Genomic DNA, 24,732 nt, shown 5'->3' with positions numbered 1-24,732 from the left:
GAACGAATGTGGCTTGTCGTGCTGCTCTTGCTAAGATCCAGAACTCCTGGGGCATTGTACGCTCTACTGAGCATGACCTCTGGGCAGCTGGGAAAGAGTCATTTTCTAGTCTCAGGCTATGAGCATATACATTCTCAATTTACAAAAAAAAAACCAACCCACCCAGAATCAATGCTTGTTTATCAGGCAATCCATAGTCTGTTATGTTTGGTGGTTATGAACATTTAATTTATTTCTCTCTAGCTTCGGAGTTGCCCAACATGAAGGAGTGTTTCATTAAACAGGAATTGATTTTTCATACCACACTAATACTTTTTCCCTTTTGCCTTCATATGAAAAAAAGAACCCAGACACAAAATAATTATTAGAATTGACACCTTCTGAGCTCAGGCAGAAATGTCAGTCACATTTGGATCTGTTTATTGACTGACTTAGAAATGGAATGACTAAGGGATGGGCTAGCTGTGGCGATTTGTAATGGGCTGTGGCGCTCTTCAGCTGTAGGTCGCTGGTTCGATTCTGGCCCATGCTAGTAGCTCTTAGCAGTCTTTAGACTGAGAGGACTGTCTGCTGATCCTTGTGAAATGAGTTTGTTGTGTCAGGCTGGCTCTGAGTGGACGTGTCTGCAGCACACTGGCTGTCACCACAGCAACTTGGTGTGAGCTGGCAGTATCATCAGAGAGGTGAGAAACACAGCATAGCCAAGGCCTATAAAAGTGACTAGTGATTTGGGGTATCCAACTTGAAACACCCTAAAGAAGCCTGATTGTGCCACAGTGCTGAGTACCCAACCTCTGAAAATCAGGCCCTTTCGTTTGTCTCAAGTGAGGCATCCCTGAACGCCTGGTCGCTTCCGAAAATCTTGGTGAGTGGGCATTGAACCTGTGCCCGTCGGTGGACATAACCTTGTCATCCTGGAGGCATGTGGGCTGCAGATGGAAGCGGCTACAGCCCCTCTGCGTGACTTCCCCAATCTAGCCTCCTCATCTTATATTGTCCTTGGATCATTGTCTCTAATCTCTCCCCACCCCGAGTACCCATTTCTAAGGAGGGTTGGAGATAGGTCAGAGCCCCTTCAGGGTTATTCAGTTGAATCGACAACGTACTAGTGAATAAATGCAGATGACCGTGCCTACAAGAGCTTGTCTACACTGCGTAGCCTTGGCTGGTATAGCTGTGCCAGCAGGGCTCCCTAGTGGAGATCCTGCATACGCTGGCAGAGAGAACTCCTCTGCCAGCATGGCTGTACCGTCTCCCCGAATGACTTTCCCTATGCCAACGGAAGCACTCTTCTATTAGCATAGTGTCTACAGGGGTTTGGGGTTTTTTTTGCTGATACAGATATGTCAGCTAGGGGTTGTAATTCTTCAGTGGAGGTCCTGGCAGTTTCCATGATGTATCCCCCATATGAATAGGTATGACAGGAGTTGCCTGACATGCACATTAGGATGCTACATAGTTGTAAGGCAGGAGGCGAACTCCGATCTTGTGCTGATTGTGACAGTGGAAGAAAGCCTGGCAAATGGATAATGAGAGGGAAAGCAAGCCATCAGCTGAATGAAGGGATGAATATTTACCACAGAGCCCATTCAAAATTAAGTCATGGCAAATGAATTTTTAAATTGGATTCTTAGAGTTGAGTACAAATGGATAATCTCCTAGTTCCAGAGCCTGTGGATCCAGAAGCTAAGGGATTGACCTGCATTGCCCAAAGTGAAATAGTGTAAGAGTTTGCAATGACCTAGCCCTGGCTATACTGTATAAGCTCTAGGCTCATAGTGTTGGAATGATATTTGTCCCAGCTGTTGTTCCATTTGGTTACAATTTTAGTTTGCTTCTCTTGTCCCCAGGTGTAGTATCCCATTTGTATTTAGCATCGCTTGTCTCCTGTCCTGTACGCTTACTTTACTGTCACACATCACAAGGCATTTCTGTGTGGTAGCTTTCGGCTTGAAGGACTGTCAAGAGGCTGTTACTGGCAAGAATCTTAATAAAATACAGCATGTTTAGAGGAGGCAAACCTATTCCCTGACTGGTTTGTTTTAAATTGGTGTGTAATGGCACATGTCTGTAAGGTCCCTTTTCATTCCTCTGACCCCCATGAGAATATACAATATTTTTTCTGTATGACAGCAGTAGCAAAGGAAACCAGAAGATTGCCCTGCTGTAAAAGTAGCAGTGGATAATAAAACGGTCATTCCGCAAGGAATCCCCACCAGTTCATGAAGAAAATCACATTGTTAATGAATCACTAACCCTAATAATTAGAGGGGCCATGTGGTTAGTGAAGAGGGGCACTGGACTGGGAATCAGGAGACCGGGGTTCTAGTTCTGCTGCTAGCCTGCTGTGGGACCATGAGCAAGTCACTTCACTGCGCTCTGCTTCAGTTTCTCCTCCTACTGTTTGTCAGGCAAATTTTTCAAAAGAGCCTAAGTGACTTAGGTGCTTTTGAAAATGATACGTAGGCTCCTAAGGCATATAGGCATTTATGAAAATGTTACCCATCTCATCTTTTAGATGTTAAGTTCTTCAGGAACTGTCATTGACGTTCCCACTGACTTACATGGAGCAGCTTGCAGAACTGGGATATGTGTAAGGTTCTTGGGTCAGTATGTGTACGTGTAACAGGGCGGTCTGCCCCTTTAAGGGCCAAGGGGTCTGGGACCCACTGGCTCTGTTTGATTATTAAAACCCAACTGGGACGGGTCAGGTGATGCCTATAAATTGAGGAGCGAGCTCAGCCAGAGGGGGAATGGCAGGAGGGAAGTTATCCGCTGAATCATGCTTGGGAAGTGTTTTCTTTTCACTGGCGCTTGATCAGATAGTACTGTGGAACATCACATTGATATTTGACAAAAGTCTCCGTCTAATCACATTCAGACAATTAGCACAACTTCTGCAATCAGATTGTGCACTGAATTGAAAACCTGACACACAACCCCATGGGAAATAAAGGTGGCTATGAATAAAGGATCTAGGATGGTTCACATATGCCTGCTGCATGCTAAAAAGATACGGGTCAGATCAAAGGGTGCTTGTTTGGGTGCTGTTAACTTAGGGGGTGGAATAACTAAGAGTAAACCTAGCTCTTAGACTGGGCTTTTCATCCATAGTTCTCAAAGTGCTTTACAAAGGAGTCCGTATTGTTATCTGTATTTTACAGATGGGGAAACTGAGGTACAGGGAGGGGAAATGACTTGCCCAAGGAGGCTAGTGGCAGAGCCAGGAAGGGAGTCCAGTACTCCTGAGTCCCAATCTAATGCCCTATCCACTAGATTACACTACCTCCATCACTATGGCATTTTAATCTCTAATAACATGTGTGTCTGTGCATAGTTATTTATTCAACTCCCATTGAAAGTGAGAGGGGACTAACTAGGCCAATGGTCTGCTGCAGAAAAGAAAACCCCCGTGTCCTTTCCTAACTGGATGAAGGAATAGTTGGAATTCACACAATCTCGCCAGTTTTACATGGTTCCACCAACGTACTGTAAATTGGTGAGTGATCAATTGTTCACTGCCCCAGCCCCTAGGGTTTGGAACCTGCTCTCCCTAGGTAGCTGTCCCTGTCAGCCTCTTCCCACTATTAGCAACAGTCTGAAAACACATCATCTCTTCTATTCATAAGTTATACCATGCCCATCACGGCAGGATCTTTGTTAGAGGTGAATTTTAATCTTACCTGTGTTTTAATAGTGGATGCAAATCTTTGAGCTGTCTTTATACAAGAGCTCAGGCTAGAGGATCATGATGATCCCTTCTGGCTTGAAAAATCTATGATTCTATGAATATTAAATGTTTGGGCAGCTCCCTGGGTGCCTTGGTTGGTGTGCTGGTACCCTAGAGATAAAATCACCATTATTATTGAAGGGCAGAACTTGTCAAAACATTTCAAGCAGAATGATTTTCCCTTGGACGATGCTGGTTCAATGAAACTTTTGCGCAAAGTATCAATGTAAATTAAATTTGACCCCAGAAAATAGAGACATCTTGTTTCAATAAGATCAAAGCGTTTCGTTTCAACTTCATCATTTCAGCTTTTATATTTTGTTAAATTCATTGTATTCTAATTATTTTTTATTTTGGTTTTGCAGGAAATTTCAGAATTTCCACTTTTGTTCTGATTTGGGATGAAAGGAAATTTTGAAATGTTCTGCACAACCGAAATGTTGAGTTTGACCAGCTCTACCGAGACCGCTCTGTGAAACACTGCCCCTTGCAGAGTAGTATTCATTCTTGTATTTTCCATAGGATGTATCTACTGGGGGGGTGGGGAGTGGTGGGGGGACACAAATTCACACAAAGTTTCCCGGGTCTGACGTTCCACCTAGTGGAGGGCAGAGGTGGGAGAACCAATAATAGAGTACTGTGTATGTCAGTGGTTGCCAAGCTATGCCCCATGGACCACCAGTCATCTACCGGGCCCTTTCTGGTGCTTTGCAGAATAGACCAAGGATTTGGGAACTGAGAGGAGGATGAGTCCTGGAGAGGCTCATGAAGTGATCGGCAGAATGAAAGAGCTGGACCGCCACTGATACTGATTATTTTCATGTCCTTGGTTTCTCTTTTCTATCCCAGAGTCCGCACCTTCCCCAAAGAATCCCACCTGGGCCATGACACGGTCCGCGCCCTCATGTACTATGCCCTGAAGGTCTGGAGTGACATCACCCCGTTGAATTTCCACGAAGTGGCGGGTAACAACGCTGACATACAGATAGACTTCTCCAAAGCAGACCACAATGATGGGTATCCCTTTGATGGGCCTGGCGGCACGGTAGCACATGCTTTCTTCCCTGGAGACCATCATACCGCAGGAGACACTCATTTCGATGACGACGAATATTGGACTTTCCGATCATCAGGTACGTCAGAGTCCGAGAGTTGGAGCAGAACTCATGAACTCCCAGCCTCTCCCTTTGTAAATGTCTAAGTCTCTGTTATGGCCACCCTTTGGGTTTTGGGGTCCTGTGCACATCTCTTGGGGCCCCAGAGACCTCTGTTTGCTCCTTTATGTCCCCAAAGGCCAGTAACATTTTTGTCCAAGTCAGGGAGGAAACTGTGGTAACGTTTTCCCGTTTCTCCCCATAATCCCTCACTTGCCACACCTACATAACCCAGAGCTCCCATCTGCCACTCCCACAATCCCTGTGTGGCCCCACCCTGCTGCTCCCTGCCCTGGAGTCTCTGAACTAGTAAGTGATGAAGTTGGTTGAGCTGCCTTTGAGTTCACAGGGCTCCTCAACCCTGCTCTGTGGAGGCTTCGGTGGCAGAACTGAGAGTCCTATGGCACCAGTGCTGGCATGCAGAGACCAGCTAAGGGGAAAGCCAGAGCACACGTGTTCTTCCTCCACAGCTGCAACTCAAGCCCTGCTTCCAGCCAGTGAGATCTGTAGCGATCTGCTTGCAAAGCCCATCAGCAACACTCCTACACTGCGGAAGGATGAAGAATATATAGGAGCCCACTGAAAAATAGCTGTTGCCCACTCACTTCGCCGCTCTACCTTCCAGTCCTGCTCTCCCAGACAGACTTTGCCTTCAGGTTCACTCCTGCTCTTCCCCTCCTAGCTCCACTAGGCACCTGAATCTCCTCTACCTACTGTCATCAATGTGCACTTGTGCAAAATGGGCATAAAATGCTACCAGGTCAGAAGGTTGCTTTCCTGCCTACTTTTCACAGGTGTCAATGAAGGCACGAGATGCATGGCAGTGGGAAATGGTCCTTTACTGACTCTGCTGCTTTGCCACACCTCAGATAGAAGAGTTCAGGTCCCAAGGATTCTGCCCCAATCACCCTGACTATAGGGCAATCAGCTCCCCACAGCCCCCCCACTAGTTGGTGCAGAGCCAGGTTAGGCTGAAGTCTGCTGTTCTCAATGTCCAATAACCAGCTGTCCTGCTCCCAATAAGAGAAGACAGGGCAACGCCAGCTGTGGCTTAGAAACAAATAATACTCTCTGCCCTTAGGAAGCCAGGGAAAAGGACCACCAGCACCACCACATTAAGGCATTTACCTTAAGGCAATAAGAAGTTCCACTTAACATGCAGTTTCAGCCTTTCAAGCCAGCAGCCCAGTTTCAGGAGCTAGAGAACTTTGAAAAGCAAAGCTGTGCAGGCCGGCGTGGCAGGCCGGAGATCTCACAAGCTCCATCTTGGTTGGATTTTGACAGAATGTGACTGCTCCAGTCATCAGCTGCTAATTTTCTCGTCACAACACCTCTCCTGCCGACGTCCAAGTGGTGTCTGCTGCCTGGGTTTAATAATTTCATTTAGACCTAATCTTCCTTCTTGAAATTGACTAATATTTTCTCTCTCTCTCTCTCTCTGTCTCTTTTTTTGTTTTTGGGGGGTTTTTTTTGTTTGGTTAATCTGATTTCTCTCTCATCCTGTACCTCTCTGTCCCCACCTTCAAAAATCAGGACCCCCAGGAGAAAGGACCTGGCTACAAAGAATGTCAAAGCTGACCATATTCCCCTTTCAATGCTGCATCTCCCGTGGCGAATGTTACCATGGCAACCTGATTTTCAAACCTCCCCACCAAAGCTGCCTTACAGCAGGCTCCCCTCTCCTCTTCCCCTTGCACACTTTTTTGCACCCAGCCCTTTACTCCAAACAATTGGTTGTTCACCGGCCTCTTTCTCTTGCCCAGCCCATACTCAGACTGGGTCATGAAGGCAGCCCTGTGGACACACGCACTGACAGCCTCCCGATCCACTGGGCCAAGCCACTTGAGACCCCAGACAGCTGTGCTGCAAGCTGTGGTGGTGTGGGCAGCTCCTGCGGGACCCTTTATGCTTTTCCGTAAGGGGAACTGGGCAAACAGCTGAGATTTCAAGACTGCTAGTCAGGCAGGACCACCTGCTGCCCCCGTCAGCCACAGGGTGCAGAAGCTGCTCCAGAACAGCCATGTCCTGTCTGACTCTGCTGCGATACAGCTGCTAATAAAGGCAACCCGTGTGGAGCCTGCGACTCTGTGTCTCGGGACAATGAACCTGAGGCCCTCCGGTGTCCCTGTCCCAGTATTGAACAACGTCCTTACATTGGCCTTGTCTATCCAGGGGCCCCAGAGCTTCAGGGCAGTGCCGCGCTAGGTACAGCGGGGGGGAGGGGATATCCAGCTGGCAGTGACGCTGGCTCTGCCAGATAGGGCAGTGCTGGCAGTGTGGTATCCGTCAGCTGGTGGATATCCCCAGCCGCTCACTGTTGGAATTAAACGAAGGTACTTTGGCCCAACGCTGTAGCAAAAGCACTTCCTGTCTGTAAATGTGTGGACCACTGCGGGCCGTCTGATCAGAGACTGCCTCTCCCAGGGAGCTGCCCGCTGATCGTCTCCTGTAGCTCCCAGGGAGCTGCCCGTCTCCTGTAGACGCTTAGTCTCCTGCTCCAACCATTCGACCTCACTCCCTCACACTGACACACATGGGCATGTTGAAGTAGACGCCTGAATGCCCACCACCGCCGAGGGCGTGATGAGCATGCAGTGTTATGTTGATGTTGATGATGACTTTATTTTCAGATGCCCATGGGATGGACCTGTTTGCCGTGGCAGTCCATGAGTTTGGCCACGCCATCGGCTTGACCCACATCTCTGCCTTAGAGTCTATCATGAGACCCTATTACCAGGGACCGGTGGGGGATCCCCTGAAGTATGACCTGCCTTACGAAGACAAAGTCAGAATCTGGCAGCTATATGGTTAGTTCATGAGTGGGTTTACGCTTCACTTCATCAGCAGTGGCTCGCAGAGACAGCTCTTCTAGAGGATGCACTGTCTGGCTGGTGGGGGTGGTATGCCCTCTAATGCTTTCTTGTCTTTATTCCTAGGAGTCAGGGATTCTGTGTCCCCAACAGACAAGCCTGAAGTAACCAAAACTGACGACCACCCCCTTCTGCCAGAGCTGCCAGAGAATCGCTCCACTGTGCAGTAAGCAGAACTGCCACCAATGTCCTTGTGAAGAGTCACCTGAAGCATGGGTGTCTTCTCAGACCAAGGGGTGGATACTTCCCCTCAGCTGTGGTTTCAGCAGGGAATTAAAGCCAGAAGAAGTGGGCAGAGGGGTGACTCCAATACATGTCCCCTCCCCTCCCAAATCATGGCTAGTTACCAACCATGGGGATGGGGATTTTCAGATTGCGAAGGGGGGGAACCAAAGGAGTGATCCCTACATACAGGGCTCACTCTCATGGGGACCCACTAGGTTTTTGAGTGTAGATTCTGAGTCCAGCTCCAGAACAGGCTTGTTTGCTTGCTCAGGGTAGATGTGTGAAGTGCAGAGGCTCCTAGCAAGAACCTTTGAAGACTCATGTGCGGTGCTTTCCCCAAGAGGTGCTAATTCTTCCAGCCTGGGAACCGCTGAGAAATTCTGAGCTACTTATTAAGGAAAAAGGACAAGATGAATGTCATTCTTCTGTGTTAGACATAGTATCCAAACCCTCCCTATGCTTGCATGTGTGTGGTATTTTTATTAAAGAGCTGTCTAACTGGCAAAGGCCCAGATCCACAAAGCTATTTTGACCCCTAACATCCATGTACGTTTGATGTAACGTAAGTTACCCTTTTGGATTTGGGCCAAAGCTTATATTTCATTTTGGATTTTCAGAAAGTGCTGAGCACCCACCATCTGAGAACTGGAGCCCTTTACGTTTTCTCAAGTTGGGTACCCAAAATTGCTAGTCACTCGTGAAAATCTAGGCTTTATTGTATGTATTTCAAACAAGAGGCACTACAAGAGAAATAAGGGAATTTTCTTTCTTTCTTTTTCTTTCTTTCTTTTTCACAAATCCCAATGAACCACATTCTGTCTTGGTGTAACTGCCTAGACTTCAGATGACTTACTTCTACCAGGAATGAATTTGGCCTACTATGTGTCGAAATCTCTTCATGATGTTTTTAATTAAATGAAACCGTTTATTTTATGTATGAAGCATTTCTCTTCAATGTTGGCAGCAACACTGGGAGAATCAGATCATGAAACTCACTGGAAAGAGTATGAAATTGACAAGTCTAGTTTCACACTCTTAAGTTGGGGGAAGAGCAGAGCCGTAATCGAAATAGCATCAGGGTGAAAAGTCAATTACACTTTTAAAATTCTTTAATTTTAACGATTGAAGATGTTGCTAGTAACTCAGGTAGAGGTTGTTTTTAAAATATATGGGGCCAGATGCTCAACTGGCATAAATTAGCATAAATCCATTGACTTCCATGGGTATACGCTGATTTTATACCAGCGGAGGATCTAACACAGGATTTTAATTTTGACAAGTGTCTCTTGAATAATGAATAGGCAGAGGAGTAGATAAATCTATGAGCAAGACAGCTCTGGGCAGCATATCAGGGGCACGGAAGCCTTCTCTCTGCTGGTAAAATCCACTCAGAGTTCATGAATTACGATTATGCAGCTGATGCAACCCAGCATGGCCTCAGGGGCTTCGTTATATTTGGAGGGTCCCTTGGATAATTGAAGTGCTGTCTTTAGGATTCTGCTTTGTTCCTTAGAAGCAGGGAGATCATTGGAAGCACGCAAGGATATTACTTTTTTTTTTTCTCTGTGAGGATGAGCAAGAGGCTGTCCTGGGTAGGGCCTTTCTGTGGAGAGTTTCTTGAATGCTGGTAGGGCTGTCAGATTAGGGGAATGTGGGCAAAATGTGTTACTTAGGATGTGCCCTGCAATGGGATAATTCCATCAATTTCCGGGTCAGAATCGTGCAGTGGGCTCTTCCTGATAAAGCCCCCAGAAGGTAGGGTTAAAAGTCTGAAAGCACAAGGAGGTTCATACTGGGAGATTTCATCCTCCTCACAGTGTGGGTGGGCCGTATGCTGTATTGTTCGTGTTTAGTTAGATACCCTCTGCAAAGCTGTCGTCATAATGGGCTCGTAGATTCCTTCCCTCTCGGCATTTAAAGCAAATCCCTTGCAATGTTTTGTGTGTGTGCGAGCCATCCTCTAGTGACTGAACCACAGAGAGGATAAGGGATCTACTACTATTAGCAAAGGGAATTTTCGTTCAGGTCAAGTGGTAGAGGTCTATGTTTTTGGAGCTGAAGGACAAGGGTTCTAATCCCAATTCCTCTGGGGCAGGTGTGTTGTCAGAAACACAAAGATTTGTTAAGTTTCTCATGGCACAATTGTATCAGTTGTGTTTGTTGCCGTGATGCTTTGAAAGAAGGGAGCTGGCTCTTCCCCTTGGCCACACAGCACTGTATTGCTAACGTGAAATCTGTTTTATGGAGTCGAAGGGTGCTCAGATACCATGGTGAAGTCTTGATTGGGCTTAGACATGTGGCTGGCATATTACGTAGGGAGAAGTTGAGAAGGATGGTGCCGGCAGTCTGATATGGAGTTCTTCTAAAGGCAAATTAGATTCATGCTTCCCTGTCACGGAGAGCAGCTGATCTGTATATGGTTCACAAATCCTTTCCTTGCTCTCTAGCAATCATTGTACAAGGGCTTCGTTATTCTTTCAATTCTTCATACTCCCTGTGGTCCCACCATACACCTTGTTAAAACAGGATCTCAGCCAGGCTAGTCACTATCTGGGCATTCACCATCTGGCCCCTCATCCCCTTTGTTTGGTTTCTGTTACTGCCTCAGGGTGCAGCTGTGACCCCCAGCCACTCAGAGTCTACGTCCAGAGTTCCTGTGTGCTGAAGTCACTCATGTCAGCCTGAGTGCGTTTTGTTCAGCAAGTATCTTGCTGTTCCCATGCAGGGGGCCCAGATGGGCTCTCAGACACACCACGGTGACACTGGAGTAATAGCTTCGTCTGCCCTGGAGTTCCTCTGGCTTTCCAGAGTGCTACGGAGAGCAGAATCTAGCTCCCCATCTCCTTGGCTCTTGGTAACAGTCTCACATAGAAAATGGGAGAGGGGGCAGGTGTCTGCCGTGGATTCGTTTTGTAGAGAACACTGTCTTAAAGCGGCCGTTTGTCCAGAAAAGCTTTGCAAAGCCTGTGCCTTGGAAAACCCCTGTGCACAAGGCTGGGTTCACAACAGGACTGATTTGGGGGTGGGAGCAGGGACCCGCCAAACTTTAGGCCTCTGTGACCTTCTGCATCATTCCTAGCTACATCCATGTCCCATTGAACCCCTCCATCTCAATGGCCCGGGGCTGCAGATCCCAGTTCTGCGTGCACTGGGGAATTGGTTTCAGCCAGACGAGCCAGTGCAGTGAGTGGTAGGAGAATTGCTGCTTGCCTGGGGGAGCAGTGCTCGGTCCAGGGGAGCTGGAGAGCCCTGCTCCTGGCTGCGAGGGTAGGACTGCCGCTCACATGGGTGTTGTCTTTCTGCAGGCTCAGAAGAGATATCCCCAACAGGTGCAACACTCACTTTGATGCCGTGGCTCAGATCAGAGGCGAGGCTTTCTTCTTCAAAGGTAAGCAACTGCTCTCCGCGTAACGGCTGGGTGACCTTTGCCAAGCCAAAGCTGCACCTAGCTCTGCATTACGCGGCTGGGCTCCGTTCATGCAAACATTTCAGTCTACTCTTCTCTTTAAACCTGGTCTCCAGAAGAGGGATGGCTTTGCCAAGACGTCCGGGGCATGGAGTCAGGGTATTGGTTGCAGCACTAGGTTCACATCCAGTAATATTGGGTTTGCTCCAGAGCTGCCTGCCAGGGCTTGATTCTCATTCACGCTGAGGCCACTTTACACCATTGGGGCAGCGTAAAGGGCCCTTAGAACTTTAAGGCACTCTGTCTACACCCACCTTCAGACCCTACTGGAGCAGTGTCAGGAGGCCTCTGTGTAAATGAGAATCAGGCCACTGGCGCAGAGTGGACCTGTTAGGATCGCACCTGGCTCGAAACTAGTAGGATAGACATGATTTTCGAAAGGATGAAGAAGAGACCTCGAGACGGGCATCAGTGATGATGCAAACATGTAGAGACTTCCAGATGAGTGACTAAGGCTTTGTCTACGCTGCCAATTAAATGACAAAACTTTTGTCATTCACAGGTGCTTAAAAAAAGCCCCCCTCACCCCCGAAAGACAACAGTTTTGCCATGGCAAGTGGCCGTGTAAATGGCTTGTTGTTGGCAGGAGCGCTCTCCTGTCGACAATGCAAATCCTGCTCGTAGGGGGCAGGAGTATTTTGTCGGCAAAAGCACCAACAAACAGCGTTTACACTGCCTGACTTTTAGCGACTCGGCCATATCGCTAAAAGCTGTGTAGTGTAGACAAAGTCTAAATGAGGCCTGCTTGTTTCAGAAAGAAGGTGAATGAGGGTCGTGGTAGAGGTATACACAATACTGAATGGTAAATCAGGCACTTCTGCTTACCCAAGAATGCAGGGGAAATCCAGTGAAATTAAGAGACAATAAATTTAAACTGACACATAATTAAACTATGGAATTCACTGCTGCTAGAAGCTAAAGAGGCAAAAAATTGAATAGGATTCTAATGAATGATTAGGATTATATGTAAACTGTAAGAACATCTGCAATTACACTAATTGGATGGTAAGGCCCTCAGGACACCAGCCAATCACTGACTGCGTGGAGCTCGGAAAAAACTTCCATTTTCTCCTCACTTCATCCTGCCCCCAGTCATGGTTTTGCATAACTGCCCATTATGGGGTTTTTACACTTTGCTCTGAACCAGCTCTCAGTGGCCACGGTTAGAGACAGGATATCATCAATGTCTGCTATGCCACTATTTGAGCTCTTCAACCAGACTCTCCAGGATTTCAAAGTGACGAACTGAAATTGATATTTGCAGTATCAGAGTACAAATCTGGGTCCATCTAAGGACTGAGAGAACAGCCGCAGATCACTTTGACTTTTGTCCTGAATGCCTTCAACTTCCCTTTCCTCCCATGCTTCACGTTCCTGGTTCCACGTGCTGTGCATGCACCATCATCCAAAGACAACAGCATACGCACAGAGTTACAGCACCATCTGGCTCCATGCTTACTGAACAGTGTATCTCCAGGGGTGACAGGCTGTCTAAGAGAATCCTGCCAGTGCCTCCTCAGCTGTACAGAGTCCTTCTCTGCCTGGCCTGCTTGAGGTTTCTTTGCATTCGAGGTGGAAAGGTCCCCGACTGAGGCCACGGTGATGCATGGCTTCCTCGGCAATCGTTTGTCCAGAACTGACCCAACTGATTTCCTAGGGGAGAAAAAAGGCATCTCCTCTCTGAGGTGATAAACAGAAACCAGGAGAGTTTATGGCATCTCCATTGAAACGTCACTACCAGATAGAAGGAGGGAGAGCGTCCAAAGAGGGAACGAACAAAAGCATTTGAAGATGTCTGTGCCGCTGAGGCAGCACAAGGCAGAAGATGATGTTCGCCTCGCGAGGCCCTCTCTGCAGCCGTCTTTTTCTTTCTCACTCCTGCATACAGCTGCTGGCTCCAAAGAGCCTGCAAGGAAGAAAGGGGGTTAGGAGAGGAGAACTAGAACGAAAAACCAAGAGAGAAATCCTCCTCATGGTTTGTTTCTGGCATATATTTGCACATGTGTGTGTTTCTTCTGGAGAAGCAAGGGCAGAGTTAAAGGGCCAGATCCTTGGCTTGTAGAAATCTGTATTGACCTGGCAAACTGATGCCAATGGAGCCTCAGCTGGTGTAAATCTCCATAGCTTCAGTGATGTCAACAGGCAGATCTGGGGTAAACTGGCATAACTCCATTGACTTCAATTTACCTTAGCTAAGGATTTGGCTCAAAAGCTCTAGATTGGACTGAGGTAATTAATTATCACCTCTTGTGTGGCAGTTCCCAGCATGCTGAGGCAATAACTTGTCAGAACCGCATACAGAATGCCACCAAATGGTAATGTGAAACCTGAAGGAACACGACACAGAGGGCAGCTTTCTATGCAGACCCTCCAACTGGTGCAGTTCACATACAGACTGTACCGTCAGTTACCCAGAGCTCCTGTGGACTTTGGTGGAATTGCAGAGTTTCAGAACTTCTGAAAATCGGGCCACTTTGATTTAGGAACCTCACTTTAGGCAACCCAAGTTTTAAACTTTCTTCCATTTATATAGCGTGTACAGAAATGTTGCCAGAGGTATCCCGCATGCTGAGAGCATTTCCCAGCTGGAATCAAAACCACCAAACATCAGAAAAAACAAAATGCCTCTGCCCACGTGAACGGGGACTTCCCATGATCTCTGTGAATTAGGGGAGGCCAGGAAGGCCCATCTTAACCTTGGTTTTCATCCTTACATTTCAACCTGCCAGGCTTGGGCTGGTCTTCTATCAGGCTCACTCACCATAAATGAAATCATTTCACTCTGTACACTAATTACAGTTCTTGTCCAGGATGGCCTGGAGATAGTCAGGGTAAATATGGCGCTTTGGCAGGCAGACCTGGCCACGGTGAGGCGATAGCATGAGCTTCGTGGGCAAATGGGAGCTATTGCATTCAGAATTCACTGCTACCAAAATTGCTATGTTTCTGCTGCTCCCGACAGCCTCTTGGAAATCAGCTTATTCCCGACTTTGAATTCGGACTGAAAACTGGCTTCTTGTAACTGCACACCTGCTGGGTGCATCAACAGTGAAAGAGTGCTGCTAAGTGCTGGTGGGGTTTCTCCAGTTATGTCAAATTAGCACCGAGCGCTTTTAACTTTAGATACGTTCCTATTAGCAAAGCAATTATGCCAAGCAGTATTTCTTCTGAAAACGGTGAAAATCTGGCATTTTCCAGTGCAAGCCTAATTAGAGATGCAAAGAACATCTTCATTTAATTACGTGTTTCCATAAATCTACAATAGCCACACAGTTTGAATACTAGATTTGTAATGATCTTAAAAGAATTTGTAATTACTGCCATTCCTAACAGTAGAATATATTATTCAGACATAGATTTTAGTCATATAAAGCAAATAGGCAAAATGCAGCAGAAGAATAAGTATGTGATATAAATCCTTATAATTGTAATAAAAAAATCCCCTCTCTGCAGATGTTTAAGTGTTGGAGTTTTGCCTCCTGCATTATTAGGCTAAGATCCAATTTCCATAAAATTTTGAAAGTTGGTGTGTCAGTCTGCCAACTCTGTAGAAGTGTAGCTGAATGTCTTGAATACAAATCAGAAGAAACATCTTGGGCCTGTTGCTCATTTCCCAGGGGGATCCCTGCTATGCTGAAAGGGATATGCATAACCTCACAACAATAGCTTCTTGGGAATGGGGGTACTAGAGAGGAGACTGAGGGGAGATAGGGAAGGTACTCAGCCTGCTTCCTCCAGCTCAGAACTCATGCTATAGAGATCCCAGGGGAATATGTATTCATGGAATGTGCTGCAAAACCACAGAAATTCAGGTGGAAAGTTCCAAAGTGCCTAAGGGAATTAGGTACCCAACTCCCATTGAATGGGATTTGGTAACCTAACTGCCTGGTACACCTTTGAATATCCCAGCCTTAAACTTGTACCCCACAGCAAACATTGATCTTCCCCTCCCATCACAACCAATGTGATTTCTTGCTGAGCCCCAATTCCTACGGCTGACATAGATGGCTGCAGCTGAGGTTGCTGGCGCTGTGCTCCTTTACATCAGCAGAGAATTTGTCTCGTTGTAACATTTCGGGTGAAAAGGAGGCCACTTTCTCAAAACACCTTGGAATGGTGCACAATATACGTCAGCTCTTCCTTTCTTCCTCTATTTTTTCTTTTTTCCTTTCACTCCTCCATTCCTACCCCTTTATAAAAGCTGCTGGATTTCAGATCACCTTTTCCTAGTACACAACAGGGAGGGGATTGTTGCAGAGGGATGTGCAAAATATTCAAACACTTGGAGGTCAGAGCCATAGCAGAGCAGTATACAGTGGTAGTCACTGTTTGCTAAAGCAACTGGGGGAGTGGGGAGAGGGAAAAGCTCCAGATACTTCTGTCTCTTCAGAGGCTATCACTTGTTGGGCTAGTCTGTGGTCTGATCTAGCCTGGTTTTAGCTGCCTTAGTACTCTTTGGTCTCAGGTGCTCAGTTGCTGGGTGATAGTGATGCTGGTATTACTGCTGAGGCAGCATATTCAGCCCTGGAGGGAAGGTGGGGAAATATCTCCTGTCTCCCTGCAGAATGTTCTCTGGAGCAGCACGGATGCTCTTACCCGTAAAAGATTCATTTATCAGACAGAAGGATGGTGACTGCAATGCAGAGTCTGGAAGGGAAACGGGAGTGGATTTCTCCTTATGGCTCAGGGTCAGCAATATGGGAGCCATGCAAGGGATGGGGAAAAAAAGAAAGCAAGTAGTTTCATAGTTCCCACCTTATGTACTTTGTTTTCTACTATCCCCTGACTCCACCCACAGCTTTTTCCTCCTAGCAAAGGGGTGTTATGGCCTGGTTCATTAATGTCCAATCTGTATTCATCTAGGCAAGTACTTCTGGAGACTGACTCGCAATAAACACTTGGTCTCCCTCCAGCCAGCTCAGATCCACCGTTTCTGGAGGGGTCTACCTCTCAATATGGACAGTGTGGACGCAGTGTATGAGAGAACCAATGACCACAAGATCGTGTTCTTCAAAGGTAAGAGCAAAAACATCATTAAAGGGATCTCTTGCTGGTATCTGTATCAGTAGCTTTAAACTTCCACTAGTCTTGCAGGCAAGGAGGAACTCGGTGTCATTCAGTGGAATTTGCCATGCTGGACAAGTAAGCCTCAGTGTGGCAGGTGACATTTCAGAGCCCCAGGTGCATATGCTGAGGTGGTCCACTGAGCTCCTGGGTTGGGTCATAAGCTGCCATGAACCCATCGTTGCAAGGCTAATACATATTAAGCTGCTAATCCACCCACTCCAAAAGCAACAATTATGTTTGGTAAAAAAAAATTCACTTTCTCAAACAGGGCCAGCTGGAGTAGCAAACTACTTTTTCTCTTAAACGTGCTACAATTCCTAAGAATTCGCATCTTCTTTTTCTTTCCCTTTATACTTCATTGAGTGAAGATGGATTTTTAATTCTTCTGTACTCACAGGGCCTACCCTGCGCATCTTGCATCTGAAACAATGTACACTAAGAGCATTCAGTGTTGCTGGAGGCACTTGGAGGAATTTGCTGGCTGTGTGCATCAGTGCCTGAGTGAGGTTGTAGTAGCCAAGCTGTAGAAGGGCCCTACTAGTAGTATTAGCTAAGGGGAGAGTTCCTTTAGCTCAAATAGTTTGGGCGCTGAAGAGCCAGGGTTCTAGCCCTGGTCCCCAGTTGCGTGTGATTTAGCTGAGAACTGTTTTTGTCTGCAGTGCACTGATTCATCACAAAAAGAAAAGGAGGACTTGTGGCACCTTAGAGACTAACAGATTTATTTGAGCGTAAGCATTCGTGAGCTACAGCTCACTTCATTACAGTATTACAGAAATTCAGTAAACTATGTTCCACCTTAGTGACTAGACATTAGGTTCGGTTCATACCTCTGAAGTGTCCCACCCGGCAGAACTAAATGTACCTCAGGCCTGTTCATTCCTGGTATTATGCCTGCTGCCAGTAGTTGCTCTGTTCGTTTGAATTTAACTAATTAGCAGTTTCCCACACTCCAAACTGTGGCTGTGTCTCCACTGTGTAATTACTGCAGCCAGCACTCAAACTGCGTCTGTGGTGCTTTGTAGGGAGCTGGTCTACTGGATAACTCCAAAAGGAGCAGCTGTGCTAAGCTTCTCTCAGTTGGAAATTGCTTTTTGCCTCTCTAATGTCCCACTTTGAGTGTGGTAAATTATTGATTTTGGAAGTGCTGAATCGTAGAGGTGAGGCTGCAGAAATGGATTATCCTCAGTAATGGATCCCACACGTGTGTCTGCACCCATTAAAGCTTTTAAGGCCTCCCACATGCTGCCGAAGCATTATTTCCTCAAATGGAGGAAATCCAAAATGGCTGCCATGATGTGTTGGATTCCACAAGGACCCTGCCAAACCACACAGCTACTGAAAGAACAATATCAGAGAGGCACACAATCCATAGGTCCAATTATGGATCCTGGGCCGGATTCACAGCTTTCAGCACAGGGCTTGCAGTTTGTACCCTCTGTGCACAGAGGAGCAGCTGCGCTAGAGCATGGACTGTATGGATTCCCCTCCAGGAGAGCAGCCAAATGCTATGGTAATGGAGGCCATATAAGTACCCAAGACAGACAGATCGCTCGAGACCCCATGTGCCCTTCCTACCACATGTGCAGGTCTTTCAAATCCAGCTGAATGAATGCACAGAAACGTGGGGGAGTCTCCTACAAAGGTGGTGCGTACATGCGTGTGTAAAAGTTGAATTACAGACAGAACTTCTCCATTGGCCCTCGAAAGCTGTGTGTGATTTTTTTATTTCTATTAAACAGTTATTGTGTGGAAATCAAAGGGGAAGAGGGTGGGAATTAAATGGCATAACCAGAGATGACTAGCCTCAGACTACGCAGCATAATCAACATGTCTATGTCCTGGGACCTAATGCCTCCAGCAGCAAAATAGCAAAGGCTGGCTGTATCCAAGTGGGAGTTTGACACACACAGCATTTTCCACAAGAAGCAGATTCTTTGGCAGGTGGTTGTTTTGTAGTTCTCTTTCTGGAGTGCTGTGAATTTGAATCTAGGGATTGTCACAGCAGCAGATCATGGAGTGTAACCTGAAGCAGAATTGATATTTCTACATGTCTATTTCCTCTCCGCAGGAGACAGATACTGGGTGTTCAAAGACAACAACGTGGAGGAAGGATACCCTCGGCCAATTTTGGATTTTGGCTTGCCACCGGGAGGCATCGACGCTGCCTTCTCCTGGGCCCACAATGACAAGACTTATTTCTTTAAGGACCGTCTCTACTGGCGCTATGACAACCATGAGCGGAGGATGGATCCCGGCTATCCTTCAGAGACCACTTTGTGGAAGGGCATTCCAAGCACGTTAGATGACGCAATGAGATGGTCAGATGGTGAGTCGGTGCTCGCTTAGCAGAGTTTTTTGGTTTTGTTTTTTTGTTTTTTTTTAAAACCTAAGGCCTTGTCTGCACTTAAAAATGTTGTGGCTTTAACTAGGCCAGCACAGTTAAATTGGAGGCGAAACAAAGCCTTAGTGCAGGCCCAGTTAGTTATACCAGTATAAAAGCGCTTATAGCCATGTAGCGTATTCTGTCTCAGTAAAGCAAAATAAGCGATACCAATATTAAGTGTCTTATCCCAGTATAGCTCCATCTACAATAGGGCATTCACCAGTATAACTATTCTGGCAAACAAAAATCAGATCCCTTACCAACATAATTATGTCAGTAAAACTTTTTAAGTGTAGACTGGACCTAACGTGCTATTCCAGCAGTGAGGAACCATTATCACTGGAGTTCTCATGAGACTTTGCGAGTACAGCTATGAAATCTCACCATGATTCCTTAGAAGTTTTTAAGGTCAGGCTTGACAAAGCCCTGGCTGGGATGATTTAGTTGGGATTGGTCCTGCTCTGGGCAGGGGGTTGGACTAGATGGCCTCCAGAGGTCCCTTCCAACTCTGTTATTCTATGATTCTATGATGCAGTTTTACTCAAGGGAGACAGAGATGTCATCACAAGAATCTTGTGATCAGTCTTGCAAGATGTTGCTCAGTAACTGGACATGTGTCACTGCTTGATATGTAAAGCATGTCTAATAAGTAGCAAATGCCAGGATGTAGGCAAGTCCGGGTTCTGTATTGCACCGGCCAGGGGCTGCAATATGTCTGACGGCAAACATGCCACCTTGGGTTGTGACTGGATGAAATAAGCAGAGTTGGGCAAGCTCGTTTCTTGGGTGGGAGACGTCAGAGGTAAACCCCAGGAAGATATGTTGAGGACACTCTTCTCTCTGTCAAAACCGTGCTATACACATACATTAATATCAATACCAACCAATGCTCCACATCATATTAAGGGACATGCAGCTTTGGACATAACAATAAATTCCTGATCACTCTGGGCATCTCGGGGCATTTTTGCAAAAGTGGAGCATGTGTTCCAGCATCCTAGACAAATTCCAGTGAAGGTAACTCTGTTCTGCTACCCCATTCCCCTGGTGCTTTGATAGGATAGGAGATTCTTTGCATTTTTTGTCTTTAAAGTGTTGCAGCACTGCCAATCTGGGGTACGTCTACACTCCACAATGAGGGTGTGACGCTCAGCTCCAGGAGACGTACCCACGCTAGCTCTCATCCAGCTAATGTGTTAAAAATAGAATGTAGGATGGCAGTGTGAGCTGTAGGGCAGGCTAGCTGCACCAAGTACATGCCCGTCTGAGGCCCTAAGGGAGAGGAATTGTTTAGCATAGGACAACAAATTATAACTAGGAGTACCAGGATGAATTTAATTCTACGAATAATGAGATTAAATTCCCAAGGCAAGCAGTATACACATCCTCCACTGCACTCTATTTTTTTCAGTATGGCAGCCATCCACCTCTGAAGACAATGAACACCAAGGCAGATCAGTTACTGTGTGTCAGGCTGCATATATATGATAGAAGTGGCATTGATACTTGTCTAATACCAAATAGGTTTTATTGATCTATTATTTGCTGTGAACATTATTCTTTTCCTTGAAGTCTTCAAAATTATTTCCCATCCTACATGTGCTCTGCAAAGATACCATGTTCTGGATTTCTGCCTTTGTTATTCATTATCGTTTTACATTCCTATTGCAGCCGTTTGTACTAGGCACTGTACAAGCATGTAGTGAGAGACAGTTCCTGCCCTAAGAAACAGACAACCAAAGGCCCTAGTCCTGCCAGTTGCCCTACAGAAATCAGTGGGGTTCCTACAGACAAAAGGGTCATTTAGAGTAGCTTGTAGGACTGGGGCCTCCTACGGTGGTTGATTAGGGCATTGGCAATAGTCTGTCCTGTTTTGGCAGTAGTCTGGCTTGAGCCGTATCATGTGGTGGGTTGGATATGGATATGGATTTTGTCTTGTGCCATATTTGTTGAAATTTGAGTTGGAAAAAAATAAGTCAATAAGATATAAAGAGTTTTGGTTTTTTAAGTAAATGTTTGGCAGGGGATCAGGAAGCTCCTTCTAGGGAATGAGATTTATTGGTGTGGGGCCTGATCTCCCTGGGGAAGGGGCGGGAAGTTCCGTTAGTGGAGACATGTAAAACCATCCATTCCCTCCAGCACAAACACTACTTACAAGAAAGTGGCACTTCCCGGTTTGATTTAGATGTCAAACTAACAACGTAATAGCGACCTGGGAAGAGGGACATCTCCAGGGGCTTATCGGGCTGAACTTTGGAAGCTTTTGAGCGTACCCCATCACTCCCGTTGGCAGGTATCCTTAACAAGGATGGAGCAAGTTCAGGGAATTTAAAATGTACCTGTTCGTGGGTGAAATTTACCCTGGACAAGAGGTCTGTGTGCAATCCACACACCTCCTGGGTGTGGTGTTCTGTCCCATCTAGAGGCACCAAGACCACCTAGAGAGAGATTAATGAGTCTGCTCTACAGCCTTAGCTAGGGGCCATATGGCTTTTAGCTCATGCAGTAGAGGCTCATGCATTTAGCTCCAGAGATCCCAGGTTCGATCCTGCCCACTGACGACCGGGGTCTGTCCATGTTACATGTACAAGGCCCTATGAACCACTTAACCCTTTAACATGGGACTTAAATGATGCATAAGACATTGTGGGAGGCCTCAATGCTGAGGTGTTTTGGAAACGTCTGGCTAGCAGAAGCACAGTATATTGTAGGAGTTTCTCTTCCCAGGCCCCTTGTGGGTTAAAGACCTTGAGGTTATCTCTTTAAGAATACGCCAGAGGCATCCCAAAACCCCCAGTATATTTTCTCTGGGCACATCAACATATAGGCCCTTCTGTCAAGTTAGACATATGAGGCCTTGCCCATCTTCCTCCTCCACCATCACTGGGCCTTTGGCACCATGGCTGGTGCGTCGTGTGTATGGCAGACCCCCCCTGACTTGTCCACTGTAGTAGCATAGGCCTAAAGCTACCCCCGGGAACAAACAGGTGGCACCATGTGCCTGCCTACTGTGCTGGCATGAACAGGTGCAAGTGGACAAAAACTCCATTACTCCTGGTGGACTTGCACCTGCTCCCATCAGCTCAGGGTGTTTCCATTACTGGGATGTCCAGCTGGGTGGGAGCACCCCTTTGCTGCCATGGCGACACCTGCACGCAAGAGACTAGTGATAGAGAGCCCGCCCAGCGCTCATGCAGGCTAACCCTGCATGTCTTTTTTTTTTTTTCCAGGTGCGACCTATTTCTTCAGGGGCAAGGAGTACTGGAAAGTGTCGGACAATGACCTGGAAGCAGAACCCGGTTACCCTCAGTCCATCGCCAGAGACTGGCTGGTGTGCGGTGACATGCAGTCTGATTCTCCAGACTCGGCAGGGCGCAGCAGGACTGGGGCGCGCTCCAAGCAAGGGCAGCACGACGAGAGCCGTTCGGAAAACGGCTACGAGGTCTGCTCATGCACCTCCTCCTCAGATTCCCTCTCGGCCCGCCCGGCACTCAGACTCTCCGCAAGCCTTGTCCTAGCGAGCCTGTGGATGGCCGCAGTGGCTTGCGCAGCACTATGACATCCAGTAACATGGACAAGAAGATGTTACGGCGCTTCAGCGACTGGTGGTGGGAAAAAATCACACCATGCTACGCTGTTACCGCCGAAACAAACATTCCTAGGAACATGGCAACGAAGGTTTCAAGTTCTCCATGGGAAGTGAACTGGGTTTATTTTTATTTTTTAGTTAAAGGTCTAATAATGGACTGTGGGTTCTGCACCTTCTTCTTCCCCCAACCAGCTAAAGAATAAAGACATTGCTGAATATTAGTTACAAAGGTTTTGTAGAGATGTAACACTCGGGGTGTGTAAGAACTGCCAAGTAGAGAAGGCATGGATACATTGAAAGGCCACTCTGGTTTCTTGAAAACAGACCAGATAGTGGTGAAACCCAGTTGTTATTCCAGGAACAAAAGCAGCCTCGGTGTAAGGCAATGGGAAAGATGCAACAGCTGTGCTGACATTCAGTAATGTAATATATGCATCCAAGTGGATGTATGAGATAGAATGGCATCTTGATGGCACTGGGCTTGATTGCAAAGTGGTACATTTCACAAACAAATCTATGCTGCCAACTGATGTCAAGCTAACCCACGCCAGTTTCTATAGATCAGAAACATATTTGCCTTTATGAAGGACGTGAAGGTCACCTTTGATTCCAGATGTTTAAATTTAAGGGCTTCTCTGTTAAACCTTGGCCACACAAACATAGATACCATGGTCAACAGCAGGTATCGATTCCCCCTGTCTTCAGCAAACGCCTTGACTGCTTGAGCTAGAGTAGCTCTTTGATCTCGGAGCAAGTAGCGGGCTGTTACAAGCACTGAGTGCAGTCGTTCAGCTGAGATGCAGTGACGCACATGAAGCCAGTGTAATCCACATGCATCTAACTTTTCTGCGCCCCCTAAATTCTATTCTAGATGTATTTTGTGATTGATCGCTGCATACAAAAATCACATTCGTTTAAGGCTTCCTTTCAAGGATTTGTGAGGGACTAAACTTTGAATTGTGGATGCACGCGCCAGTTTTAGACGTATTTTCAAATAACAGGTTCTGCTTTTTGGCTGGCTTCTTATATCAGCCAGATGCCATTATGATACCATCAGTTGTGAATCAGTTATTCTGTATGCCACTGTCACTGTTTAATTTGGCACCAATACACTAAAGGAGAACGAAGGGGATTAATTGTTTTAAAGTGGGGATCTTGCTCCATAAAAATGACGTCACAAAATTCCATGTTTGTCTCTCCTTCGCTTACAGATCCAGTTTGCTCAGTTCACAAGTAAAAGGATGGTTTTCTAACTGTCCCCATATTCTACATGGGTCCAGAGAGTCAAGCTGGGTTCTGTCTGGCTCCTGGACCAACACCTGCCCCTCCTGACTCAGCGGAGGTGAACTACAGCTGTACATATGTGTAGCTTCTGTGGTTGGTTGAAATGTTTTAAATTTCACACTTTCCGTCAAAAATGTTTGAATTTTGAGCAAAAAAAGAGAGGGAAAGATGTTCAGTGAAATTTTCACAAAACTTCTCTCCCCGCTTCCCCCCACTCCCATATTGTAAACAATTACTGTACAGGTAAATAACCCCTTCTTCCTGGTGGTGATAGGTGAGCAAGAAGGAGCCAGCTTAACTCTCAGATCCAAGGAGAACTTGAAGGGCAACTGGATTTTTAAAAAATCCTTTAAACTGTAAACTGAGCAAGTTTGGTGTGGAATTGCACTGCTTGGAAACCCCGCAAAATTGTGATCAACTATTTCACTGGGGGGACGTGGGGGTTGGGATCAAAATTTAATTTTCAAGCAAAAACAATGTGTTAAAAATTAGAAATTTTCCACTGGCCCTAAGTCTGGAGCCAGTGAAAGACAGTCAACATGGAACCCTGCAATGTTGATTTTCAGAGTAGAACACTTTTAAGGGAGCCATTTTCAAAAGTGCTGAGCCCTGGCCTAACTCTGTTCCCACTGATGTCCACATTGAAAATTGCTCTTGAAAATCCACCTAGGAGTCTTTTTAAAGATATTTCTTGGAAGAGACTCGTTTAAAAAAAAAAAAAAAAAGAGCAGCTCTAGTTTCTTCTAACTTCCAGATGGATTTAAATGATGAGAGAAACATCTCTTCCAACGTCTTTTAATCATTGGCCTTTCTCTCTCCCACTTCCCATGTGGATCACGCTGACAAGTAACTTCTCTTCATACTGGGCACTATGGTGGTGAACAGGCTGGTGTCTTTCGGTGGCCTAACGGGAAGCTGGATAAGGAATCTAAATGGTGACTCGCACACACTTGGTGCCATTTTG

At 46.5% G+C, this 24,732-nt stretch overlaps 1 protein-coding gene across 1 annotated transcript in view; it reads left to right on the top strand.

The window, feature by feature from the left end:
• MMP17 (matrix metallopeptidase 17) overlaps window positions 1-22,705 on the top strand; it is a 103,806-nt gene extending 81,101 nt beyond the window's left edge. The window contains exons 4-10 of the mRNA XM_073312878.1: window positions 4,580-4,863; window positions 7,515-7,691; window positions 7,821-7,920; window positions 11,285-11,367; window positions 16,309-16,461; window positions 18,581-18,838; window positions 22,126-22,705. Of these exons, the coding sequence (XP_073168979.1) occupies window positions 4,580-4,863; window positions 7,515-7,691; window positions 7,821-7,920; window positions 11,285-11,367; window positions 16,309-16,461; window positions 18,581-18,838; window positions 22,126-22,454 (1,384 nt within the window). The 3' untranslated portion in view covers window positions 22,455-22,705. The remainder of the gene's footprint in view (window positions 1-4,579; window positions 4,864-7,514; window positions 7,692-7,820; window positions 7,921-11,284; window positions 11,368-16,308; window positions 16,462-18,580; window positions 18,839-22,125) is intronic.
• Window positions 22,706-24,732: the final 2,027 nt, after the last annotated feature.

Source organism: Lepidochelys kempii, chromosome 15 (genome assembly GCF_965140265.1).
Source record: "Lepidochelys kempii isolate rLepKem1 chromosome 15, rLepKem1.hap2, whole genome shotgun sequence".
Lineage (NCBI taxonomy): Eukaryota > Metazoa > Chordata > Testudines > Cheloniidae > Lepidochelys > Lepidochelys kempii.
The sequence above is the reverse complement of the archived record's forward strand: the minus strand, read 5'-3'. Positions and strand labels throughout refer to the sequence as shown.